The sequence below is a fragment of the Sciurus carolinensis genome, chromosome 17 (genome assembly GCF_902686445.1).
Source record: "Sciurus carolinensis chromosome 17, mSciCar1.2, whole genome shotgun sequence".
NCBI lineage: Eukaryota > Metazoa > Chordata > Mammalia > Rodentia > Sciuridae > Sciurus > Sciurus carolinensis.
Genome location: NC_062229.1, coordinates 15,181,179 through 15,203,460, shown reverse-complemented (window position 1 = coordinate 15,203,460; position 22,282 = coordinate 15,181,179). Strand labels below are relative to the sequence as shown.

Genomic DNA, 22,282 nt, shown 5'->3' with positions numbered 1-22,282 from the left:
TAGGACAGCACTTAAGCAAAGACGTGGAGAAGGTGTGAGTCAGAGCAGCAATGTACCAGACAGGGGGGACAGCTCTGGCAAAGTCCCTAGGGCAAGAGACTGCCCAGCTTGCTTAAGGATCAAGGAGGCCAGTATGGTAGGAGCAGAGCAAGCAAGGGGAAGAGCAGGAGGAGGCAGAGGCCAGGGAACTGGCCAGGCGGGGCAGGATCTGAGGGGAGGACTCAGGTGGGAGCCATGGAGGGTTCTGAATAGAGGAAGGAAGTGACAGGCTCTCTCTGGCCCTTTCCATGTCTGTGCCAGTGGCCTCATGTGTGTCTGTCTCTGTCCACCTGTCTGTTGCCAGGAGTCCCAACCAGGTCCTGGGATCTAAGGATCATCAACCATGAGGCCAGGGTTGGAATCTATGGAGTACAAGGATCCAGATCCTGGCCTTGTGTAGAGACTGGTCCTCCCCAAGAGTCTTAGCCCACTGTGGTTGCTCCTGTGACTCTGACCCGTCCCACCTTTCCCCACAGTCCTCCTGCTCCTCCCAGGAGCGCCTGCACCAGCTACCCTATCAGCCCACCGTGGACGAGCTCCACTTCCTGTCCAAACACTTCGGCAGCACTGAAAGCATCACCGACGAGGATGGCGGCCGCCGCTCCCCTGCCGTGCGACCCCGATCGCGGAGCCTCAGGTGGGCAGGCAGCCCCCTCTCCAAGCCGGTGGTCCAGGGGCTTGTGCACTGAGGAACTCAGGTTCCCCAGAAAATAAAGCGGACCTACAGCTGGGCGCGGTGGTGCATGCCTGTAATCCCAGCGATTTGGAAGGCCGAGGCAGAAGGTCGCAAGTTCGAGGCCAGACTCAGCAATTTAGCGAGGCCCTAAGCAACTTTGCTCAAAATAAAATATTTTTTAAAAGGGCTGGGGAAGTGGCTCCGTGGTAGAGTGCCCCTGGAGTCAATCCCCAGTACCAAAAACCATTTAAAATGCAATAAAAATGAAGTGAACCCTGGGCTGGCTCGGAGGCAGGGGATGAACAGAATAGGCTTCTCTCCCCACAGCCCCGGCCGCTCCCCCTCCTCCTACGACAACGAAATCGTGATGATGAACCATGTCTATAAGGAGCGGTTCCCCAAGGTGAGGCCGGGCACTGGGAGGCCAAGGGGAGGCGGGGCCGCCGGGCACTCGCTCGCTCGCCTTGGCTCCGCGCGCCCCCTGGTGGCCAAGGCGCGCAGCACAGTCTCTGGGCGGCGACAGCCTCCGGGCTTTGCCTGGCAATGGGACCTCCGCCCTGTCTTGGTCCCTCCCGCAGGCCACCGCGCAGATGGAAGAAAAACTGCGCGACTTTGCCCGCGCCTACGAACCTGACAGTGTGCTGCCGCTGGCCGACGGTGTGCTCAGCTTCATCCACCACCAGATCATCGAGTTGGCCCGGGACTGCCTGACCAAGTCCCGCGATGGTCTTATCACTACCGTCTACTTCTATGAATTGCAGGAGAACCTGGAGAAACTGCTGCAGGACGTGAGTGTGCGCGGAGGCCGGCCCACCATCCCCGGCTCTGAACTCTCAGATCAGGCCCGATGCCCCGCCCCACTCAGGGAGCCCGGATTCCGGAGTAGAAGAAAAGGACGTGGTCCCCACCCTAGGTCTGATGCGGGATGCGGGAGTTTAACCTTCCTCACCTCCCTCAGGTCTTTATGCAAACGCTCAGCGCACAGTAGAGACTCAATAAACGTTGGTTAAACTGCCCCGTCAGTGATCACGGGCAGCGTTTATTGAACACCCATGCTGTGTGCTGGAGCTTTGGAAACAGCTGATAAATGTTCCTGCCCTCCCGCAACTGGAGATGCACAAGAAACAAACAGATCAAGGAATGTGATGATGTCACCTGACACTAGGGAACAACTGGATGAAGTGTCGGGAAGGCCTCCCTGGGGACGTGAAATTGAAATTGGGGCAGCTATGGGAAGAGTTAGAGGGAATGTGCGCTGAGCAGAGGGAACAGCTATGCCAAGGTCCTGAGGGAAGGTAGTCTGGGAGTTCCAGTACTGAAGGGCAGCACATCGATGTCATTACCTGCTCTGGTGGCAGATCTGAGGTTCACCCTATATACTGCTGCTATGTCCACAGGATTTGAGAGCACAAACTCTGGACCATTTGGGTTCACTTTCAGCTCATCACTAACTTGCTGCGCAATCTTTGCCCCACTACTTATCCATTCTGTTCCTCAGTTCTTCTATAGAAAATGGGGTTTACACATTCTTTCCCCCCTCGGACACTGGGGTTGGAAGCCAGGACCTTATGCATGCTAAGTACTGTGCTCTACCACTGAGCTACACCCCAGCCCTTTCTTTATTTCTTATTTTAAGACAGAGTCTCGTTAAGTTTTTGAGGCTGACATCAAACTTTTGAGTCTCCTTCCTCAGCCCCCTGAATAGCTGTTCAGACGTGGACCACCACACCCAGCTAGAGGGCTGTTTTCAAAATGAATAAGTCAAAGTTTAAGGGCAGTGTTCTCTATAATCATTAATATTTACTATTGTCATCATAATTATTATCATTATTTTTACTGTGTAGCTGGCCTCAGTTTTCTCACCTGTAAAATGGAACGGAAACAGCAGTGCAACCTGTGGGGCTGGGAGAGGTGCCCTGCTGAAGCGGGGTGCCTGTGAGTCCCAATCCCTTTTGTTCCCCACCTCAGGCCTACGAACGTTCCGAGAGCTTGGAGGTGGCCTTTGTCACTCAGCTGGTGAAGAAATTGCTCATTATCATCTCACGCCCTGCAAGGCTGCTGGAGTGCCTGGTGAGGGGCCGGGTGTGGGTGGGGGCTGCTGGGGGCCCTTTAGGAACCCATAGCAAGCCTGCGCCTGATTTCCCCAGGAGTTCAACCCCGAGGAGTTCTACCATCTGCTGGAGGCAGCGGAGGGACACGCCAAGGAGGGCCACCTGGTCAAGACAGACATCCCCCGCTACATCATCCGCCAGCTGGGCCTCACCCGTGACCCCTTTCCAGGTGCCAACTGGTGGGCTCTGGGCACTGTGGCAGGGCAGGCCTGGCCACCCGCCCTCGCCCAGGCTCACTCTCACTTTGTCCCTAGACGTGGTCCACCTGGAGGAGCAGGACAGCGGGGGCTCCAACACCCCAGAGCAGGACGAGCTCTCTGAGGTGAGGCCTCAGGCTGCTGTGGGAGCCAGCCTGGGCTCCCTGCCTGGTCCTCTGACCTCAGAATGGCTGCATCCCCTGGTCCCCTCGCACGCCCGGGCCTCTGTTTCCCCCTCTGTAGGATGACATTAAAATAGTTCGTCCTCCATGAGCTTTTTTCCCTTACTTTACTTTTTAAAAATTGCTTATTTTTTATTTATTTATTTATTTATTTTTTGGTCAGAGAGAGTGCTGGGGTTGGAGCCCAGGGCCTCAGGCACGCTGGGCAATCACTCTACCACTGAACCACACCCCCTGCCCCCCAAGCCTTTGGATCATGGTGAAATACACATAGCCTAAAATTCACCTTTTCCTTTTTGAGACAGGAAATGCTGCCCAGGCTCAAGAGATCCTCCTGCCTCAGCCTCCTGTGTAGCTGGGAACACAGGCTTGCACTGCCGTGCCTGGCAAAATCACCATTTCATTCATTTTGTTTATTTTTATTTTTTAATTTTTGGGTGGTGCTGGGGTGGAACCCTGGGCCTCATGCATATTAAGGATGTGCTCTGCCCCTGCATTGCATCCCCAGCCACTTTATAGTAAACAGTTCAGTGGTACTTAATACATTTATAATTTTGTAAACCATTCCATCTGTCTAGTTCCAGAATGTTCTTATCACCCCAAAAAGAAACATCACACCCGTTAAACAGTCACTCTTCCTTCCCATCTCCCTGCAGCTCTTGCAGCCACTGATATACTTTCTAAATCTATGGATTTGCTTTTTTCTGGATATATATATATATATATATATATATATATATATATTTATTTTTTTTTTTTTAATTTTTAAATTTTTAAAAATTGTTGATGGACATTCATTTTATTTATTTATATGTGGTGCTGAGAATCAAACCCAGGGCCTCACACATGCTAGACAAGCGCTCTGCCACTGAGCTACAACCCCGGCTCCCTATTCTGGATATTTCATAGGAATGTAATAATTCACTCCATGGCCTTTTGTGTCTGGCTTATTTCACTTAGAACAATGTATCAGGATTTTTTTAAAAATCTTTTTTTTTTTAAATCAGAGATTGAATTCAGTGGTGTTTAAACACCAAGCTACACCACCAGCCCTTCTTTTTTAAAGTTTTTTATTTTGAGGCAGGGTCTTGCTAAGTTGCCGAGACTGGCTTCGAACTTTCGGTGTTCCTGCCCCGACTTCCTGAGCTGCTGGGATTGCAGGGCTGGCCCCCCCACCCCCACTCACTTCCCTTCTGGTGTTTTGGGGAATTTCCTTGTATGGGCATGATTGCTAAGAGAGTTCTGCCTGCTGAGAATCTTCTCTGCCTCTCTGTGCAGACTTCCTCCCGCGAGGGCACAGGGCAGGACCTCTGGGGTCTCCAAGTGTCTTCTGACCTCAAGTGTGGGTCAGCAAATTTCCTCATCATCAGCTCCAAGGCAGGTAGACAGGGGACGATGAGAGTTTCTTGACCCACCCTGGGGAAGAGAAATTCTAGTTTTTATGGTCTGCCTCGGGAGGGAATTATGAGCCAGGAACTATGGACAAAAACCAAGATATAACCAGGTGTGGTGGTGTAGGCCTGTAATCCCAGCAGTTTGGGAGGCTGAGGCAGGAGGATCATGAGTTCAAAGCCAGCCTCAGCAACTTAATGAGGTTCTAAGCAACTTAGCAAGACCCTGTCTCAAAGTAAAAAAATAAAAGGACTGGGGATGTGGCTCAGTGGTTAAGTACCCCTGGGTTTGATAATGGGTACAAAAACAAAAACAAAACACCCAAGAGATATTTATACACAGAGAGGTATCACAGTCTCACAGGACAGTGTGTTTTCCACCTTTGAGGTTGTGAGTAATGCTGCCATGAACATGTAGGCACAAGTATTTGTTTAAACAACTGATTTCAGTTCTTTTGGGCATATACCTAAGGGTGAAATTGCTGGATCTTATGGTAACTCTTCGTTGAACTTATTCCATGAATTTTTTTGACATACATATTTTTAGTTGTAGATGGACACAATACTTTTATTTTATTTATTTACATGTGGTGCTGAGGATCCAACCCAGTGCCTCACACATGCGAGGCAAGTGCTCTGCTACTGAGCCACAACCCCAGCCACTGCATGAACTTTTGAACAAGTTGACTGGCTCCTCATGTTAATGGCAGCTCGACATGATGAAAATTGCCCAAAACACCAGGCACTGTGGCAATCCCAGCTACTCTAGAGGCCAAGGCAGGAGGATCCCAAGTTGAAGGCCAACTTGGGCAAGTTGACAAAATAAAATGAAAGAGAGTTGGGGATGTTGCTCAGTGGTAGCGCACTTGCCTAGCATGTGAGTGACCCTGAGTTCACCCAGGGTCCTGCAAAGGCAAACCAAACCAGAAGTTCTGCCAATGCTGTGGTGGAACTGGCAGCACCAAGTGGGGCGGCCTGTGCTCTGGGGTGATTGTCCCTCATTATGATGTGTTTCAGATTGTTTCTATACATTTACACACTATCTTTACTTGATAGATATTTTTTAAGTATTTTGTTTGAGTTGTAGGTGGACATGATACCTTTTTTATTTTATTTTATTTTATTTATTTTTTTTATTTTTGCAGTGCTGGGGATCGAACCCACGGCTTTGTGCTTGCAAGGCAAGCGCTCTACCGACTGAGCTATCTCCCCAGCCCCCTTTATTTTACTTTTATGTCGTGCTGAGGATCGAACCTGGGCCTCAGGCATGCTAGGCGAGTGCTCTACCGCTGAGCCCCAGTCCCTATATTTTATTTTTTATTTATTTATTATTTATTTATTTATTTTAGTACTGGGGATGGAACAGAGGGAAGCACTTTTACCACTGAGCTGCCTTACCAGCTCTCAATATATCTATTTTGAATGAATCCTTCCGTACATGCCAATTGTTTAATTTTTTGAATAGGTTATAGAATGATATCACTCAAAAGTCTAAAACTTTAAAAAGGTATGTCTCTCTAATTGTTGTTTGTAGGATTCCATGTAATGAAACTTGTTAATTGAGTGGTTGAAATCTTCCTTTTCCCTATTCTTTTTTATTTTTTTTCCTGATTGATTTGCCACTTCCTGAAATATATGTTAAATCCTTGTTTTGAGCAATTTCTCCATGTAATTCTATCGGTTTGGGGGTCAGATATTTTTAGGCTATATCATTAAAAAAAAGCGTACCAGATATATATATATATATAGATAGATAGATAGATAGATAGATTTTTTTTTTTTTTTTTTTTTTTTTTTTTTTTTTGGTGATCATACCAGGGTCGAATACCAGACCTTACACATGCTAGGGAAGTGCTTTAGCCCTGAGCTACACCCAAGCCCCTTATTCTGAAACAGGCTCTGAGTTGACCACAGTTAATCACATTGGCCTTCAACTTGCAATCTTTGCCTTAGCCTGAGATTAAAGGCCTGTACCACCATGCCGGCACTCACAGGTTTATTAAGCCAGTTTCCTACAGATGGACATAGGCACTGTTTCCAGCCTTGTGATGCTCAAGATAGTCCGTGTGCTGTTCTTACACGCGCATGCATATCTGCAGCATAAACTCAGAAGTGAAGCTGCTGGTCAGAGGACAAGTGTTTGTAATCTCACGTATACCAGGGTACTTTCCATGGGGGCTGTACTTTTTTGGGGGGTGCGCTGAGGATTGAACCTCGAGGGATTCTACCATGGAACTACATCCCCAGCCCTTTTTATTTTTGATTTTGAGACAGCATCTCACTAAGTTGAACTTTTGATCCCTCTGCCTCAGTTTCCCAAATAGACAGGCAGGCACCCCCATGCCCAACAGTTGTATGACTTTTATTTTTGCTTTTTTTTTTCTTATTTATTTATTTATTTATTTATTTTTTGTGGTGCTGGGGATTGAACCCAGGGCCTCGTGCCTGCAAAGCAAGCACTCTACCAACTGAGCTATATCCCCAGCCCACATGACTTTTATTTTTATTTATTTTTGGTAGTGCTGGGGGTGGAGAACTCAGGGCCGCACATACGCTAAGCATGTGCTGTCCACTGAGCCACTCCCCTAACCTGGTTGCACTAATTTACACCCCCAACATCGAGGTGTAAAAGTGCCGTTGACCCCTGGCTTTGCCCATATAGCTCATTAGTCTGTTTTTTTGTTTGTTTGTTTGTTTTGTTTTGTTTTTTCTCCTCTTTCATCTGCTAGCTATGGGATGGTGGTATCCTAGCTGGGGTGGTTGTAGTTTGCATTTCTGTCATTTCACTGAGGTTAAGCATCTTCCATCAGCTGATAAGCTCTAGCTCCGCATCCCTTGCCCATCCCCTCTACGATTGCTAGGCTTCTTGGTCTTGATTTCTGGAGCCCCTCTCTGTGCCTGTTAGTCCCATATCCATTCTGCAGGTGTTCTCTTTCCTAAGGGAAGAGGAGTCCCAAACATGTCTTCAGAGCCAGTCTTGGGTTCAAGTCCTGACTTGGTTCATTTCTCACTGTGGCACTTGGATAACAGACCCACCCACCTTTTCTCTGTGCCTCAGTTTCCCCACGTAACTGCATGTAATGGCAGGTGTCCCACTGTCAGGAAGATGGCGATGGTGACCTACTGCTTCCCCCTGCAGGGCCGTAGCAGCACCAAAGCCAAGAAACCGCCCGGGGAGAGTGACTTTGACACCATCAAGCTCATAAGCAATGGTGCCTACGGGTGAGCCACCCGGGGCTCTGGCGGGGGAAGGGTGGCGGAGGCCGGGTGTCTCGGAGGTGACGGCCGGTCCTCGCTCTCTCCCCCTGCAGTGCTGTCTACCTGGTGCGGCACCGCGACACGCGGCAGCGCTTCGCGATGAAGAAGATCAACAAGCAGAACCTGATCCTGCGCAACCAGATCCAGCAGGCCTTCGTGGAGCGCGACATCCTCACCTTCGCCGAGAACCCCTTTGTGGTCGGCATGTTCTGCTCCTTCGAGACCAGGCGCCACCTCTGCATGGTCATGGAATACGTGGAAGGTGTGGCTGCCTGCGGGGCTGCTGGGCTCGGGGCTGCCGGGGGCCCCTGGACCCACGGTCACCATACTACTGTCTGCCTGTATGTTTTCCCAACCATTTACCCATCTGGACAATGATCCATCCATTCATCCCCTTTATTTATTATCCAATCATCTCTTGGTTTATCGATGTGCTTTTATTTCATCAATATAGATACAGCCACCCTGCGGTCCATCCTTCTGTCTATCCACTTGCATATCCATTTTTCTGTCCCTACCTGCATGCACCTATTAGTTAATCCAGCTCTCTGCTCATCCATATCTATTTAATGGTTCGTTTATTTATTGGAGATGTGGTCTCACTGTGTTGCTCAAGTGATCCTCCTGCCTCAGGCTCTGGAGTAGCTGGGACCACAGCTGTGTGCCACCAGGCCTGGCCTTCATGCATTCATTTATTCTATGACCCATCTGTTTATCACCCTTAATTGTGCTTACTCATTCTACCTTATTTAATTAAGACTTTGCTGCCTCTTTTTTTTTTTTTTTTTTTTCTTTTGTGGTGCTGGGGATTGAACCCAGGGCCTTGTGCATGTGAGGCAAGCACTCTACCAACTGAGTTACATTCCGGCCCAAGACTTTGCTTTTGAGAGGAATTTTAGGTTTGCAGGAAAATGTATTGGAGAGTACACAATTCCCACATACTTCCTCCTTTGCTTCCTCCTCATTTCCTCATATTATTTCCATCTTGTATAAATGCGGTAAATTTATTACAATTGATGAACCAATTAACTAAGGCCCACAGTGACAGTGTAGTTCAGGCTTTGCTCTGTGTTTATACCTATTATCCACCCATCCATCTTTTTATGTGTCTATCCCCTCATTCATTCAGCTGTTTATCCACCGCCTCAGTCATCTATCAATCCATCCATACCTGTCTGTATATTATTAATCCATCATCCATCTGTCAATCTACTATCTATATTTTTTATTTATTCGCCTAAACTTCTCTTCCAGCCTCCATCTCATCATCTATCTCCGCCTTACACTGACTATTCTCTATACATTTGTCATCTACCTATTATATCTATCATTTATCTGTCTACTATCATGTCATCAATTTCTTTATGATACTGTTATCTATCATCTATTATCCAATCATCTGTCATCTGTTCTGTCATCTCTCTACTGTACTATTTACCTGTCTATTCTATCTAGCTAGTCAGCTTCCTCCATAACCCACAGTTCATGGGTCCACCAGTTTGTCCATCAGCCGTCTCATCCATTCATCCAACCATCAATGTGTATATCATTTTCTCATCTGTGTATTCATCCATTCTTTGGATTCACCCCAGGAGAAACCCTTCCACCCTGGGAGCACATACATGTTGTGCTCATCAGGACAAATACACCATTTCTTAGGGCCAAACCATGCCAGTCCCGAGCCTTAGTCCTCCATTCATTTACTCAACAAATGTCCTCATTGTGTCCCTTGTGGCACATGCTATGTAGCAATGGTGGCACGGAGGGAAAACAGTCCTCTCCCTCATGGAGCTTCCATTCTGGCCCGTGGAGACAGACTGTAAACAGACCAGTGGAGACAAGGTAATTTCAGAGTGAGGACCACAGGGAGGATCATGAGGCTGGAGGGCTGAGGGAGATATGGGTGGACAGGGGCCTCTGGGCCTGGATTATACCAGGACATGTGATCTCTTGGTTCACAAACTTAGGACCGTGTGTCGGGATGTGGAGGAGCAGCAAGGAGGCCAATGGGGCCTAGTGGGGAGAAGGTTGTGCTGAGCATGCAGGGCCTTGGAGCCTGGAATGGCATTGGATTTCATCCCAAATGCAACAGGAAGCCACTGGAGGGTTTTAAGCAGAGCCAACGTGGTCTGACTTATGTTTTAAGAACATCCATTTAGCTTCAGTGGCAGGAAAACCAGGGTAATGGCAGCTGCACTAGTCCAGGGTCATGGAGGAGGAGATGGAGCAGCAGGTGCAACCGGGATCTCTAGCCGGTTGAGCACGCTGAGCCTGGCCCAGCCCAGAGCATCATTTGAAATCAACCTGCCGTGGTTCCCAGCAGATTTGTGTGTTAGAATTAGTTGGGGCTGGACATGGTGGTGCTCCTGTAATCCCAGCAGCTCGGGAGGCTGACGCAGGAGGATCTCGAGTTCAAAGCCAGCCTCAGCAACTTAATGAGGCCCTAAGCAACTCAATGAGAACTTGTCTCTAAATAAAATATTAAAAAGGTCAGGGGTTGTGACTCAGTGGTTAAATAACCCTGGGTTCAATCCCTGGTACCAAAAAAAAATTAGCTGGGGTTGTGACCAAAGGCAGATTCTGGTACACTGACTTCAGAGTCTCACTTGTCAGTGTATGAAGCCTAGCTAAATAATCTAATTCAAGCAAAATAGACAAAGTGGGGGATGGGGGGGTGGAGAAGGAAGGACAATGAACTTGGCTTGTGTGCCTTTTCTTTTCTTTTCTTTCTTTCTTTCTTTTTTTTTTTTTTTTTTTTTTTTTTTTTTTTTTTTTTTTTTGGTACTGGGGATACAGGATCTTGCCAAATTGCTCAGGCTGGCCTCTAACTGTGATCCTCCTGCCTCAACCTCCCAAGTGGCTGGGATGACAGGCATGTACCACCACTCCTAGCTGGTTCATGTGACTTTGCAAAAAATATTTTTATCTGTAGATGGATACAATACCTTTATTTTATTTATTTTATGTGGTGCTGAGGATCAAACCCAGAGCCTCAAATGCACTAGGCAAGCTGTACTACTGAGTCACAACCCAGCCCCCTCATGTGGTCTTAAAATCAACAGCACTTCTGCAGTGGCTGAATGTTGGTTCTCTCACCATTCCAATGGGAATCTCTCTGTTTCTTGGTCTGCTTTCCTCACAAGCCCTGAGGTAGCAAGAGTGTCATTCGGCAGATCCCAGATTACAGTTAGGAGTTTAGGAATCTTTGTGAAAAAAAGACCAAAAATTCTGAGGGTTACTCCCTGGAACAACCTGTACTGCATGCTGACCCAGGGAGAACTTTAACTCCTGTAATAAAAAAGGGGAAGCTGGGCACAGTGGTGGCCACTAGTAATTCCGGCTACTCAGGAGGCTGAGGCTGGAGGATCACAGGTTCAAAATGCCTGAGCAACTTAGTGATACCCTGCCTCAAAATTTAAAATATAAAGGGTTGGAGATGTTGCTCAGTGGTAGAGTGCCCTAGGTTCGATCCCCGGTAAAACAAACAAATAGAAAAAGGGAATGGATATTGGGGAGTCTCAAATGCCAATGTTGCTTATACTAAATCTTTTTGGGAGTACTGGGTGTTGAATGTGGGGGGTGGTTAGTGAACCCCAGGGCCTCACTAAGTTTCTTAGGGCCTCAATAAATTGCTGAAGCTGGCCTTGAACTTGAGATCCTCCTGCCACAGTCTCCAAGTCATTGGGATTACACAAGCACATCACTGCACCAGCAGTCCTTATAGTAAATTTTGTAGAGGCCAGGATTCTGAATTTTAAGGCCCTTGACCCTCAAGGTTTATATGCCAAGAGGTCAAGTACTGTGTTCCTAGACAGTTACATATTAGCAGTCTTTGGCTCCACCTCCATTGTCAACTTCTTGCATGATCCAACCTCTCTCTAAGTCTCAGCCTCCATGTGTATAAAATGGACTGATGATGCTGACTTTGGAAATGGCTAGAAGGATGAGTGGCACTTGAAAGAGGGCAACTCCCCAGGGAGGACGGAAGGAGGTCCCTTCTTTTTTTTTTTTTTTTTTTTTTTGTGCGGTGCTGGAGATTGAACCCAGGGCCCTGTGCTTGTAAGGCAAGCACTTTACCAACTGAGCTATCTCCCCAGCCCCTGGAAGGTCCCTTCTGATCCTCGATTCTCCTTATCTGTGAAGTGAGGGCGATGGAAGGAAGTTGACGCCATGGTGCATGTCTAGCCCTCGGATCTGGGGCAGTGTGCCTCCTTTTCACCTGGGTCCGTTCCCTGGCCCACAGGTGGCGACTGTGCCACCCTGCTGAAGAATATCGGGGCGCTTCCGGTGGAGATGGCCCGCATGTACTTTGCCGAGACCGTGCTGGCGCTTGAGTACTTGCACAACTACGGCATCGTGCACCGCGACCTCAAGCCAGACAAGTGAGCTTCACCCCGCCCAGCCCTTCCTCCCTGCCCCTTGGGAGGCTAGGTTGAAGTGGCCAGCCGCCTCTGAGAGCGCCATGTATGTTTGCAGTCTCCTCATCACCTCCATGGGTCACATCAAGCTCACCGATTTTGGACTCTCCAAGATGGGGCTCATGAGCCTCACCACCAACCTGTATGAAGGCCACATCGAGAAGGATGCCCGGGAGTTCCTGGACAAACAGGTGTGTGGCGGGCGTGGGGGTCACCGAGGGTGGTGTGACCCGGCAGGACCTCAGGGGCCCAGGGCCTGGTGGGGGGCACAGTTCTCCCTCGAGGCCACTCCTGCGGCCAGGGCGCGGGCTGACCGCCTGCCCCCAGGTGTGTGGGACCCCAGAGTACATCGCACCCGAGGTCATCCTGCGCCAGGGCTACGGCAAGCCAGTGGACTGGTGGGCCATGGGGATCATTCTCTACGAGTTCCTGGTGGGCTGCGTGCCCTTCTTCGGGGACACACCGGAAGAGCTCTTTGGACAGGTCATCAGTGGTATGTGTCTTCTAAGTGGGCAGGTGGGGGCACGAGGAGAAGGATAGGATCTGAGCCCCATGGGCTCCCAGAGCCATCTCTTAGCTCCGCTTATCTTTGCAGATGACATCCTGTGGCCCGAGGGGGATGAGGCCCTGCCCACAGACGCCCAGCTCCTGATATCCAGTCTCCTGCAGACCAACCCCCTGGTTCGGCTTGGGGCAGGTAAGAGGACTGCTGTGCAGGGGAGCTGAGGCCGGAGGGCCTGTTGAGGAATAGGACACCATAACCCAGGTCCAGCCGTCCTATGGCCTTGGGGTGGAACACGGGGTGAAGGGTTGGGCTGGCCAACAGCCGCCGCTGGGATCCCTTGCCTCCCAGGTGGTGCCTTTGAGGTGAAGCAACACAGTTTCTTTCGAGACCTGGACTGGACAGGGCTGCTGAGGCAGAAGGCTGAGTTCATCCCCCACCTAGAGTCTGAAGATGACACCAGCTACTTCGACAGTGAGTGGCCACAGGAGATGGGGCCTGGGTGAAGGACAGGACCTTAGAGTAAGGTCTGGGATAGAGCCAGACACCTAGATAAGGAGGCTGACATTGAGGCGGGGGCGTGGCCGACTCTGAAGCAGACCCACGAAGGCGTGGCCTGTCGTGAGGTGGGGCTAGTTCAAGAACCAGTGAAAACTCTGGTTGAGGGTAGGGGTGGAGCCCGGACAGGAGTGCGTTCTAAGGTTGGGACTGGGTCAGAGGATGGTACTAGGGACCAAAAGCGGGGGGGCGTGGTCTGGTCTGAGATAGTGCCAGGGTGCAGGGCACTGTAGATACGATCTGGAAGTGTGTCCTCTCAGAATGAAGAAGGGACCCAGGATGGGGGCAGAGCCTGAACCCATCCGACAATGTGGCAGTGGTGTGGCCTCACCTGTAGGCCCAGCAAGATCCCGAGTGGAACTCTGAGGAATAGACCGGTATCCACAGTCACCGCCCCACCCTCTCCCCAGCCCGCTCAGACAGGTACCACCACGTGAACTCCTACGATGAAGATGACACGACGGAGGAGGAGCCCGTAGAGATCCGCCAGTTCTCCTCCTGCTCCCCGCGCTTCAGCAAGGTGGGTTGAGGCTGGGCTTGATGAGGGGTTGGGGGCAAGACCAGCTTTGGGACTAGGGTTGAGGAAACAGGTGAAGGGGCTAGGGGGGTCGTGGGAGCAGGGCCCCAGGTGCTCAAGTCCTGAGTATTGGGAAGTCACTTAGGGGTGGGAGTTAGGAAGTGGGAGGCCTGGGGGGAGTCAGGATGAGGGAGTATGGGGGTTTGTTGGCACTGAGTGGAGTCTAAGGAGAACCAGGACAGTTGGTGCGGATGAGGCTCACAGTGGGGCAGGGTTAAGTCTGAACCTGTCCGGTTAAGGTCTGGGGACGAAGATGACAGGGGACGGGGCAAAGCTGAGCATGGTCTAGCGTTGAGGAGCAGCTTTGGGGAGGGATGCCAGGCCTCGCCTAGTTGAGGGTAGACGTGCATTTGGTAGTGGCCTGGGTAGATGTGGTTGGACAAAGAGCAGATTGTTGAGGTCTTTGGCGGGGCCTAGAACAAGGCAGGCCTAAACTCTGTGGGATGGGGCTTGAGGAATTGTTGAATTAAAATAAATAAATAAATATATATATATATATATATATATATGTATATATATGTTGTAGATTGATACAATATATTTTATTGATTTATTTATTTTATGTGGTGCAGAAAATCGAACCCAGTGCCTCACACGTGCTAGGCAAGCGCTCTACCACTGGGCCACAACCCCAGCCCCGAACTGTCAGACACTGAGGGACTTAGGCAGGGTGGGGCGATTATTATTATTATTATTATTATTATTTTTTTTTTTTTTTGCGGTGCTGGGGATTGAACCCAGGACCCTGTGCTTGCGAGGCAAGCACTTTACCAACTGAGTTATCTCCCCAGCCCCCGATTATTGGTTATTGATGGAAATTGGGCGGGGTCAGGCTCGGGAAGAGAAGCGCGGTAGGCGGATCTAGGGTCAGGAAGCCACTTGGCTTGTGAGCCACGGTGGACCCACCACCACCTACCCACCTTGCAGGTGTATAGCAGTATGGAGCAGCTGTCCCAGCATGAGCCCAAGACCCCTGTAGCAGCCTCAGGGGGCAGCAAGCGGGAGCCAGGCGCCAAGGACGAGAAGGTGGCCGGCAAGCGGGAGGGGCTGGGCGGCCTGACCCTGCGTGAGAAGACCTGGAGAGGGGGCTCTCCGGAGATGTGAGCAGGGGTAGGGCTGGGTTCGGGGGCGGGGCATAGGTCGTGTCTCAGCTGACCACCACCCCTCCGCGCAGCAAGCGCTTCTCTGCGTCCGAGGCGAGTTTCCTGGAGGGGGAGGCCAGTCCCCCGCTGGGTGCGCGACGCCGTTTCTCGGCGCTGCTGGAGCCCAGCCGCTTCAGCGCCCCACAAGAGGATGAGGATGAGGCCCGGCTGCGCAGGCCTCCCCGGCCCGGCTCTGATCCCCCAGGCTCATTGGATGCGCGGGCCCCCAAAGAGGCAGCGGCTCAAGGGGAAAGCACTCCCAGCACCGGGGAACCCGAGGCCAGTGAGTCCCCTCTCCTGCCGCCTTCCCCGACTCCCCAGTGGCAATATATTGAGCATTTGATGAGTCTGGTAGTATTCGCACTCCAGCCTGAAATGCTTATTAACATTAGAAACACGGGGTACTATGCTCGCCCTGACGTGATACCCTCGGAAACTGAGGACTTCTGCCCTCACAATCCAGGAGGGGAGAGAAGTGGGAAGAGCACTCCAGGCAGAGGGAACGGCATGTGAGAAGTCCCTGGCCTTGGACTGATATCTAACCCACCTGTTCTGTATTGCAGCTGAGCGCCCACGCCCAGGTGACCTCTGCCCACCCTTGAAGGATGGGGACCCATCAGGTCCTAGGGCCACCAATGACCTGGTTCTTCGACGTGCACGGCACCAGCAGCTCTCAGGGGACCCAGCGGTTGAAAAGCGGCCTTCTCGAACTGGGGGCAAAGTCATCAAGTCAGCTTCGGCCACAGCCTTGTCTGTCATGATTCCTGCAGGTATTCTGGGGTTTCATCCAGCAAGGGAGAGGCTAAGCCCACTTGAACCAGGACAGGACAGGGAAAATAGTGCATTTTCCCTGTTCACAGTGATTGGCTCCAGGATGGACCAATGACAGTCAGCTCTGGGACTTTGGGAAGGAGGGAGGAGCACATACCGGGAGAACTGTATCTAATTGGCCATGACATGTAACCATTGTTCTATGTCTACAGTGGACCCTCATGGAAGCTCACCCCTTGCTAGTCCCATGTCACCAAGATCTCTCTCCTCCAACCCGTCCTCACGGGACTCCTCACCCAGCCGGGACTACTCACCGGCTGTCAGTGGCCTCCGCTCCCCTATCACCATACAACGATCAGGCAAAAAGTATGGCTTTACACTGCGGGCCATCCGCGTCTACATGGGTGACTCAGATGTCTACAGTGTCCACCATATTGTTTGGGTGAGCACTTATGGGTTAGATTTCTTTCCAAGGGTGAGGAGTGGGGAGAGAGAAGGCCTCTGGGTAAGAATTGCTTGTGACTCCCTCTTTAACTTACCTCTCTGACCCTCAGTTTCTTCATCTGTAAAATGGGAAGAATATGCCTATTTCATAAGGTGTTATGAAGACTATAGTGCATGCAGAGCCAGGTGTCTGGCACATAAGCTTATGGAGCTTTTCTTATTACTGTTCTGGTTAATCCTGCCCCTGTGGGATTCCCCGTCCCCAGCATGTGGAGGAGGGTGGCCCAGCCCAAGAGGCGGGTCTCTGTGCGGGGGACCTCATCACCCACGTGAACGGGGAACCTGTGCATGGCATGGTGCATCCTGAGGTCGTGGAGCTGATCCTTAAGGTGAGTGCAGGGCAGGGCCCACTCTGGGTGGAGGGTGGGGAAGACCCGAACCTTCTCCAGCAGACCATTCCTTCCCTTTCTCCCCCAGAGCGGCAACAAGGTGGCGGTGACCACAACACCCTTTGAAAATACCTCCATCCGCATTGGTCCCGCAAGGCGCAGCAGCTACAAGGCCAAAATGGCTCGGAGGAACAAGCGGCCCTCTGCCAAGGAGGGCCAGGAGAGGTGGGGGCAGGGCCATAAACAGCCTAGTGTGTGAGTGGGAGGGACTAAGGCGGTGGGACACAGGTGAGGGCAGGCATAGGGAAGTGCTTGGGACGGTGGCTAGGGCAAAGGGGACCAACAAGGTAAGAGGGGCTGGGAAGTGGGGAAAGCCAGGAAAGGGAGCTGAGACAGGTTGGGTGAGAGGCATGTAGGACTATCTCGGGCAGGTGTGCGCAGCTGTGGCGGAGAAAGAGCACTGCGCAGAGCAGTGGCCGTGTGTCGGGAGATGGTCCTGCTCTGTCGGTGTGTTTAGAAAGGCCTGGTGAGGCTGGGTTCCGAGATTTCTGTCAGGAGTAGCATACCAGGCAACACCAAGCCGCCTGAATACAGTTACACTTCGCTAAGTGACAGGAGTCATTCTAACAAATCCTCCCTTAGGGAATTGCGTTGTTGTGTGACATCCACGAATGTACTTAATGGCAAGACAGCTCGCGGTTTATGAGGTCCTTCCCTGATCTTATGAGAGAATGACTGATTTCTTCATAGAATGAGGAGCGAGGGGCTGGGGACTTGACTCTGTTGTAGGGCACTTACCCACTCTGCACAAGACATGGGTTCCAGCCCCAGCACTACAATTACACACAAAGATTGAAGGAACTAGGAAGGTGGGTGGGGACAGAGTAGTGGTTTTTTGCTTTTTTCTGTGGTACTGGGGATCAAATCCAGGGCCTCACATGCTAGGCAAGCGCGCTGCCACTGAATTACACCGAGACCTCGGAGCTGTCTTGATCAGAGGACACTAAAGGGAGAATTTGAGAGAGTGAGTGGAGTCAAAGAGTCTGCATCAGGTGAATTAAGCCTGATAGGTGGTTTGCAGCAGAAGAGGGAGGGGTCACGAATATGGGAGGAGACAGAAGAGGTTGGTTGGTTTGGATTGGTGTTTCTAGCTTGTACTGAGCGAGGCCAACAATGAGTAGGCATAGTCCAAAATGGGCGTGGCGGCAGGACATGGGAGATTCTGACTTGATGGATAGATTGTAAAGGAAGTACTAGAAGCCAAGGGAGGTTACCGCGGCGGTTGTGCAGTCCAAAAGTGGGAGGGGCCAAGAGCTCTGAAGTCTGATCTAGGGGAGGTGTTCCCCTCCCTGTCCTCCAGCAAGAAGCGCAGCTCCCTCTTTCGGAAGATCACCAAGCAGTCGAATCTGCTGCACACTAGCCGCTCGCTATCGTCGCTGAATCGCTCGCTGTCGTCCAGCGACAGTCTTCCGGGTTCGCCCACGCATGGGTTGCCAGCGCGCTTCTCCCACGCACAGTTACCGCTCCACGCCTGACTCCGCCTATCTAGGTAAGTTTTGCACTGCCTAGGGCTCGGGGAGAGAGGTGCTGGTTTACTAGTGGTGACTAGTGGCTTGACTGGGAACCTAGCGGTGCTCACTGGGCGCTGCACCTCCCCTCGCACGCAGGCGCCTCATCCCAGAGCAGCTCCCCGGCCTCCAGCACACCCAACTCGCCAGCGTCGTCGGCCTCGCATCACATCCGGCCTAGCACCTTGCACGGCCTGTCCCCGAAGCTCCATCGCCAGTACCGCTCTGCACGCTGCAAGTCAGCCGGCAACATCCCGTTGTCGCCACTGGCGCACACGCCTTCTCCCCACACAGGCGTCACCGCCGCCACTGCCCGGCCACACAGTGGGCAGCTCGCATACCACGCAGAGCTTCCCAGCCAAACTGCACTCATCGCCGCCGGTCGTACGCCCGCGCCCCAAGAGTGCCGAGCCTCCCCGCTCGCCGCTGCTCAAGCGCGTGCAGTCCGCGGAGAAGCTGGGAGCCTCGCTGGGCGCTGACAAGAAGGGCGCACTGCGCAAACACAGCCTTGAGGTGGGCCACCCAGATTTCCGCAAGGACTTCCATGGCGAGCTGGCGCTGCATAGCCTAGCAGAGTCCGACGGAGAGACGCCTCCCATCGAGGGTCCTGGCGCAACCCGTCAAGTCGCCGTCCGTCGCCTGGGCCGCCAGGAGTCGCCCCTGAGCCTGGGTGCGGACCCTTTGCTTCCCGAGGGTGCTCCCAGGCCGCCTATATCTAGCAAGGAGAAGGAGTCCCCTGGTGGGGCCGAAGCCTGCACTCCACCCCGTGCAACAACCCCCGGTGGCCGGACCCTGGAGCGGGACCCGGGCTGCACGCGGCACCAAAGCGTGCAGACGGAAGACGGCGCGGGCGGGGTGGCAAGGGCCGTGGCCAAGGCGGCGCTGAGCCCTGTGCAGGAACACGAGACCGGCCGGCGAAGTAGCTCAGGCGAGGCAAGCACGCCCCTGGTGCCCATTGTGGTAGAGCCAGTGAGGCCTGGGGTCAAGGCAGGGGCACCCCAGCCTCCAGTCACGGACTACAAGGTCTTACAGGAACCCGCGACTCAGGTGCCGTCTGCCCCTGAGGCCCCGAGGGGCCGGGAGCGCTGGGTGCTGGAGGTGGTGGAGGAGCGGACCACGCTGAGCGGAACTCGCTCCAAGCCGGCTTCCCCCAAGCTCTCCCCAGACCCTCAGCCACCCACGCTAGCCCCAACGAAGAATGCGCCCAGCAGTGCAGGGCCCCCAGCCCCACCCACTTCCCTCCTGGTCCCAGGCACCAAGCCTGAATTAGGACCGACCTCTCGGTGCCCTGCTGAAGCTGTGCCTCCAGCAGGCCCAGCCAAAAAAGGGGCATCCAGCCCAGCACCCCCAGGCCCATAGCCAAGGAGGCCGTTGGTCCTGTGCTGTACAGCCATCCTATACATATGTACACATATAAATAAAGTGCGTCTGTGCTGTGTGAGCTCTCTGGGGCTCACCCTTTCTCCTCAGGCAATGGGAGACACATGTGCCAGCCCCCATGCCCCATGCTTTGTTGGAAGGTGGAACTCCAGTCCTGGCTACTATGGAGAGGGGAGGTGAATTTGGGGGTGTCATGCTTATGCACCAGCTGTATCCAGACCCTTGGGAAGAGTAGAGGGTAGGGCATCCAGTCTGTGTCCCAAAGCCCACCTGAAGAAAAAAGTCAGTAGCATCATCCAAAGATTTCCTTTTATTCAACAATTCTGAGTGGCATGCATTACAATTACCATTTTGCAGATTTGTAGATGAAGTCACAAGTTAAGGCACATAATTTAGGCCACACAATTAGGTAGGGGCTAAACTGGGATTCAAACTCAAGTCCAAACTGGTTCCCCAGCCTTAGTTCTTTGTTCTGCAGGATTTCCTGACCCAGCTCTATTCCCTACAGGGTTCCCAAGCTTTTACCAGAGGCTGGAAGGCCTTCCAGAAGGCAGGTATCTGGGCACACAGTGTGCCCCCACCCCGATATTCTTCTCGGAGGTTCCTATTCATGTCACCCACACAGGCCCAGGGCCCTTCTGGGGCCACACACCATTTGGAGTGGTCCTCTGTGGCACTGAAGCTTGGTCCACTTGGTCCCGGGAAGCTTGTCTGGGTCACATCCAGAACCTGCTGGGTCCCTGAGCAGTTGGAGGGCAGGATGCCTCTAGAGTTTTGCCAGAATTGGACCTGAAGGTTGCTGCCAAGGGCTGCTGCCAACCAGCCTGAATATAAGTCTGCAGAAAAGAGAAAGAGGACATGGCCAGGGGCAGGGCCAATGCTAGAGATTCCTAGGTCACTCCCCCTGTCTGGGCTCAACTGTCAATTCTCATCAAGAATGACAACATGAATGCTGATAACCCTTACCAGAGGTTTTATGTGCATCGCTTCATTCACAACCGTCCTCTAATGCAGGCATCGGACTCCCGTTTTTCAGACAAGAAAACAGGCTCACATGAAATCATACATCACACAGCCAGAAATCAAAATTTGGACCCTGATGGATGTTTACTGCTCATGTGATTATGGCTACCAAAGAAACCTGATCTCCAGTCCTGGTTTGTTCTAAGCTCTGGCAACACCAGACATTCCCTCCACAAAGAAGGTGCCATGCCTGAGCCTCAGGGCTTACCATCTCCGAATTTTCCAGATTTGGCAAAGCTCTGGAAAGAAGTCCCTGCCTGGGTCGTGAGGGTTACACTGCTGTTCCAGGGTTCGTGGAGAATATGGTGGCCTTTGACCACTTCCTCCAGAATGGGGAATTTCTGGGCAAAGACACCATCCAGCTTGTGGTCATAGACCAGAGGGTAGGTGTAGGTCAGTTGCCTGCCTGGAGGACAAGGAAGAAGGGAATGTGAGGCTGATCATTCCAAATTTGGATCCCGGAATCTAGATTCACCTACCTTGCTGACTCTACTCACCAATGCTTAAGAACTGGGTGAGGGGAAAAGACACACAGAGTAGGGTCTGCCCGTAGGCTTGGGCATTATGAGGCCAGCTGTATGCACCAGAGGAGGCAGGTGGAGGGAAGCGTGGCACACTGTGGACCAGCCAAAAGCCCCCTTCTTGGTCCAGGAGCAGGACGCCTGAACCAGAAGAGAGAGATCAGGGGACTGCTCAAAGTAGCCCACTTCAAACAAGATTATCTGCATTTTGCATGGGATCTTGGAGAAGGTGCAAGCAGGGAACAGATACCAGGGTTTGACAGAGTGTGTTCCCACCCTCCAGGTGGATCAAAAGTTAGCTCGGGAAAAATGTATAAGGAAACAAGTGTCCCTCCTTAGCCCCCAATCCAGGCCTCACCCTTCGTATGTCCACGGCTGGAAGAGTCCTGAACCCTGCTGGATATAGGCGGCTGGTCATTGTAGAGTACGAAGGCCAACTGGGATGCGGGTAGAGGGGAGATAGGAGTAACTTGAAGGTTCCCCCGAAGCGGGGTCCATCCTAGGGTCCCACACCAAGTTCGGACGGCATCCTTTCACCTGGCTAGTGTTGCTACGATATAGTGGCAGCAGGCTGCGGCCCAGGGCCCCTGTGGAGCTGTTGATGGACCCCGCGCCGTCGCGCCAACCCCCTGAGCTCCCGTCCATGTATTTGTACCGCGTTCCCCTCCACACCGCATCCCCGGGCTGGTTCTGGGCTGGTAGCTTGTAGATTACGAACCTGGAGGTTGGGGAAGGCACAGAAAAAGAGAAAGGGAAGAGAAGAAGCTCCACACCTCGGGGAAGAGCCCAGTGATCCCGGAGGCTCCCGGCGGCTCTCCCGCACCTTGCCCCCGCCCAGCCCCGGAGGGATGGTCTTTGCCGGCTGGCTCACCAGTCCACCGGCTGTCCCGAGTCCCCATAGCAGCTCAGGGTTCCAGCAGGGACCCACAGCAGAGCGGCCAGCAGCAGCCGACTCAGCGCTGCCATGTGACTGGAATTAAGGAATCTGCGTTGACTGTGGGGAGCCGGGTCACAAGCTCCTTGTGGCCCTTACTTCCCCAAACTCGGGCGAAAATATCACGAGGGTGGGGACTCCGCCTCTGAGACCAGACGCAGTGATTTGGATAGGCAGCTTCGGGTCCCCTCTAGGGCGGGG

The 22,282-nt window shown here is 52.4% G+C and overlaps 2 protein-coding genes across 2 annotated transcripts in view; one reads left to right on the top strand and one right to left on the bottom strand.

Annotated features, from left to right (window-relative positions):
* Positions 1-20,556, top strand: part of Mast1 (microtubule associated serine/threonine kinase 1) — a 26,413-nt gene extending 5,857 nt beyond the window's left edge. Inside the window, 24 exon segments of the mRNA XM_047531986.1 lie at positions 516-676; positions 1,043-1,118; positions 1,294-1,503; positions 2,684-2,785; positions 2,863-2,995; positions 3,081-3,148; positions 7,736-7,818; positions 7,908-8,116; positions 12,098-12,236; positions 12,331-12,463; positions 12,600-12,765; positions 12,868-12,969; positions 13,126-13,248; positions 13,743-13,852; positions 14,837-15,009; positions 15,084-15,334; positions 15,615-15,821; positions 16,035-16,264; positions 16,533-16,655; positions 16,744-16,880; positions 18,016-18,157; positions 18,159-18,204; positions 18,323-18,507; positions 18,509-20,556. Of these exon segments, the coding sequence (XP_047387942.1) occupies positions 516-676; positions 1,043-1,118; positions 1,294-1,503; positions 2,684-2,785; positions 2,863-2,995; positions 3,081-3,148; positions 7,736-7,818; positions 7,908-8,116; positions 12,098-12,236; positions 12,331-12,463; positions 12,600-12,765; positions 12,868-12,969; positions 13,126-13,248; positions 13,743-13,852; positions 14,837-15,009; positions 15,084-15,334; positions 15,615-15,821; positions 16,035-16,264; positions 16,533-16,655; positions 16,744-16,880; positions 18,016-18,157; positions 18,159-18,204; positions 18,323-18,507; positions 18,509-19,582 (4,383 nt within the window). The 3' untranslated portion in view covers positions 19,583-20,556.
* Dnase2 (deoxyribonuclease 2, lysosomal) lies at positions 19,900-22,282 on the bottom strand. The gene is made up of 6 exons (XM_047532025.1): positions 22,019-22,282; positions 21,685-21,865; positions 21,506-21,584; positions 21,124-21,288; positions 20,835-21,032; positions 19,900-20,439 (listed from the first exon to the last, which is right to left on the bottom strand). Exons 1-6 carry the CDS (start codon positions 22,111-22,113, stop codon positions 20,099-20,101), a joined length of 1,059 nt encoding a protein of 352 aa, XP_047387981.1. The 5' UTR covers positions 22,114-22,282; the 3' UTR covers positions 19,900-20,098.

Coding starts and splice junctions, on each gene's coding strand:
- Dnase2 (XM_047532025.1), bottom strand. CDS start 22,113: ATGGCAGCGCTGAGTCGGCTGCTGCTGGCCGCTCTGCTGTGGGTCCCT. Junction 21,866..22,018: donor TCGGGACAGCCGGTGGACTG/GTGAGCCAGCCG, acceptor CCCAACCTCCAG/GTTCGTAATCTACAAGCTAC. Junction 20,440..20,834: donor ATCTGGAAAATTCGGAGATG/GTAAGCCCTGAG, acceptor TCTTTTCTGCAG/ACTTATATTCAGGCTGGTTG.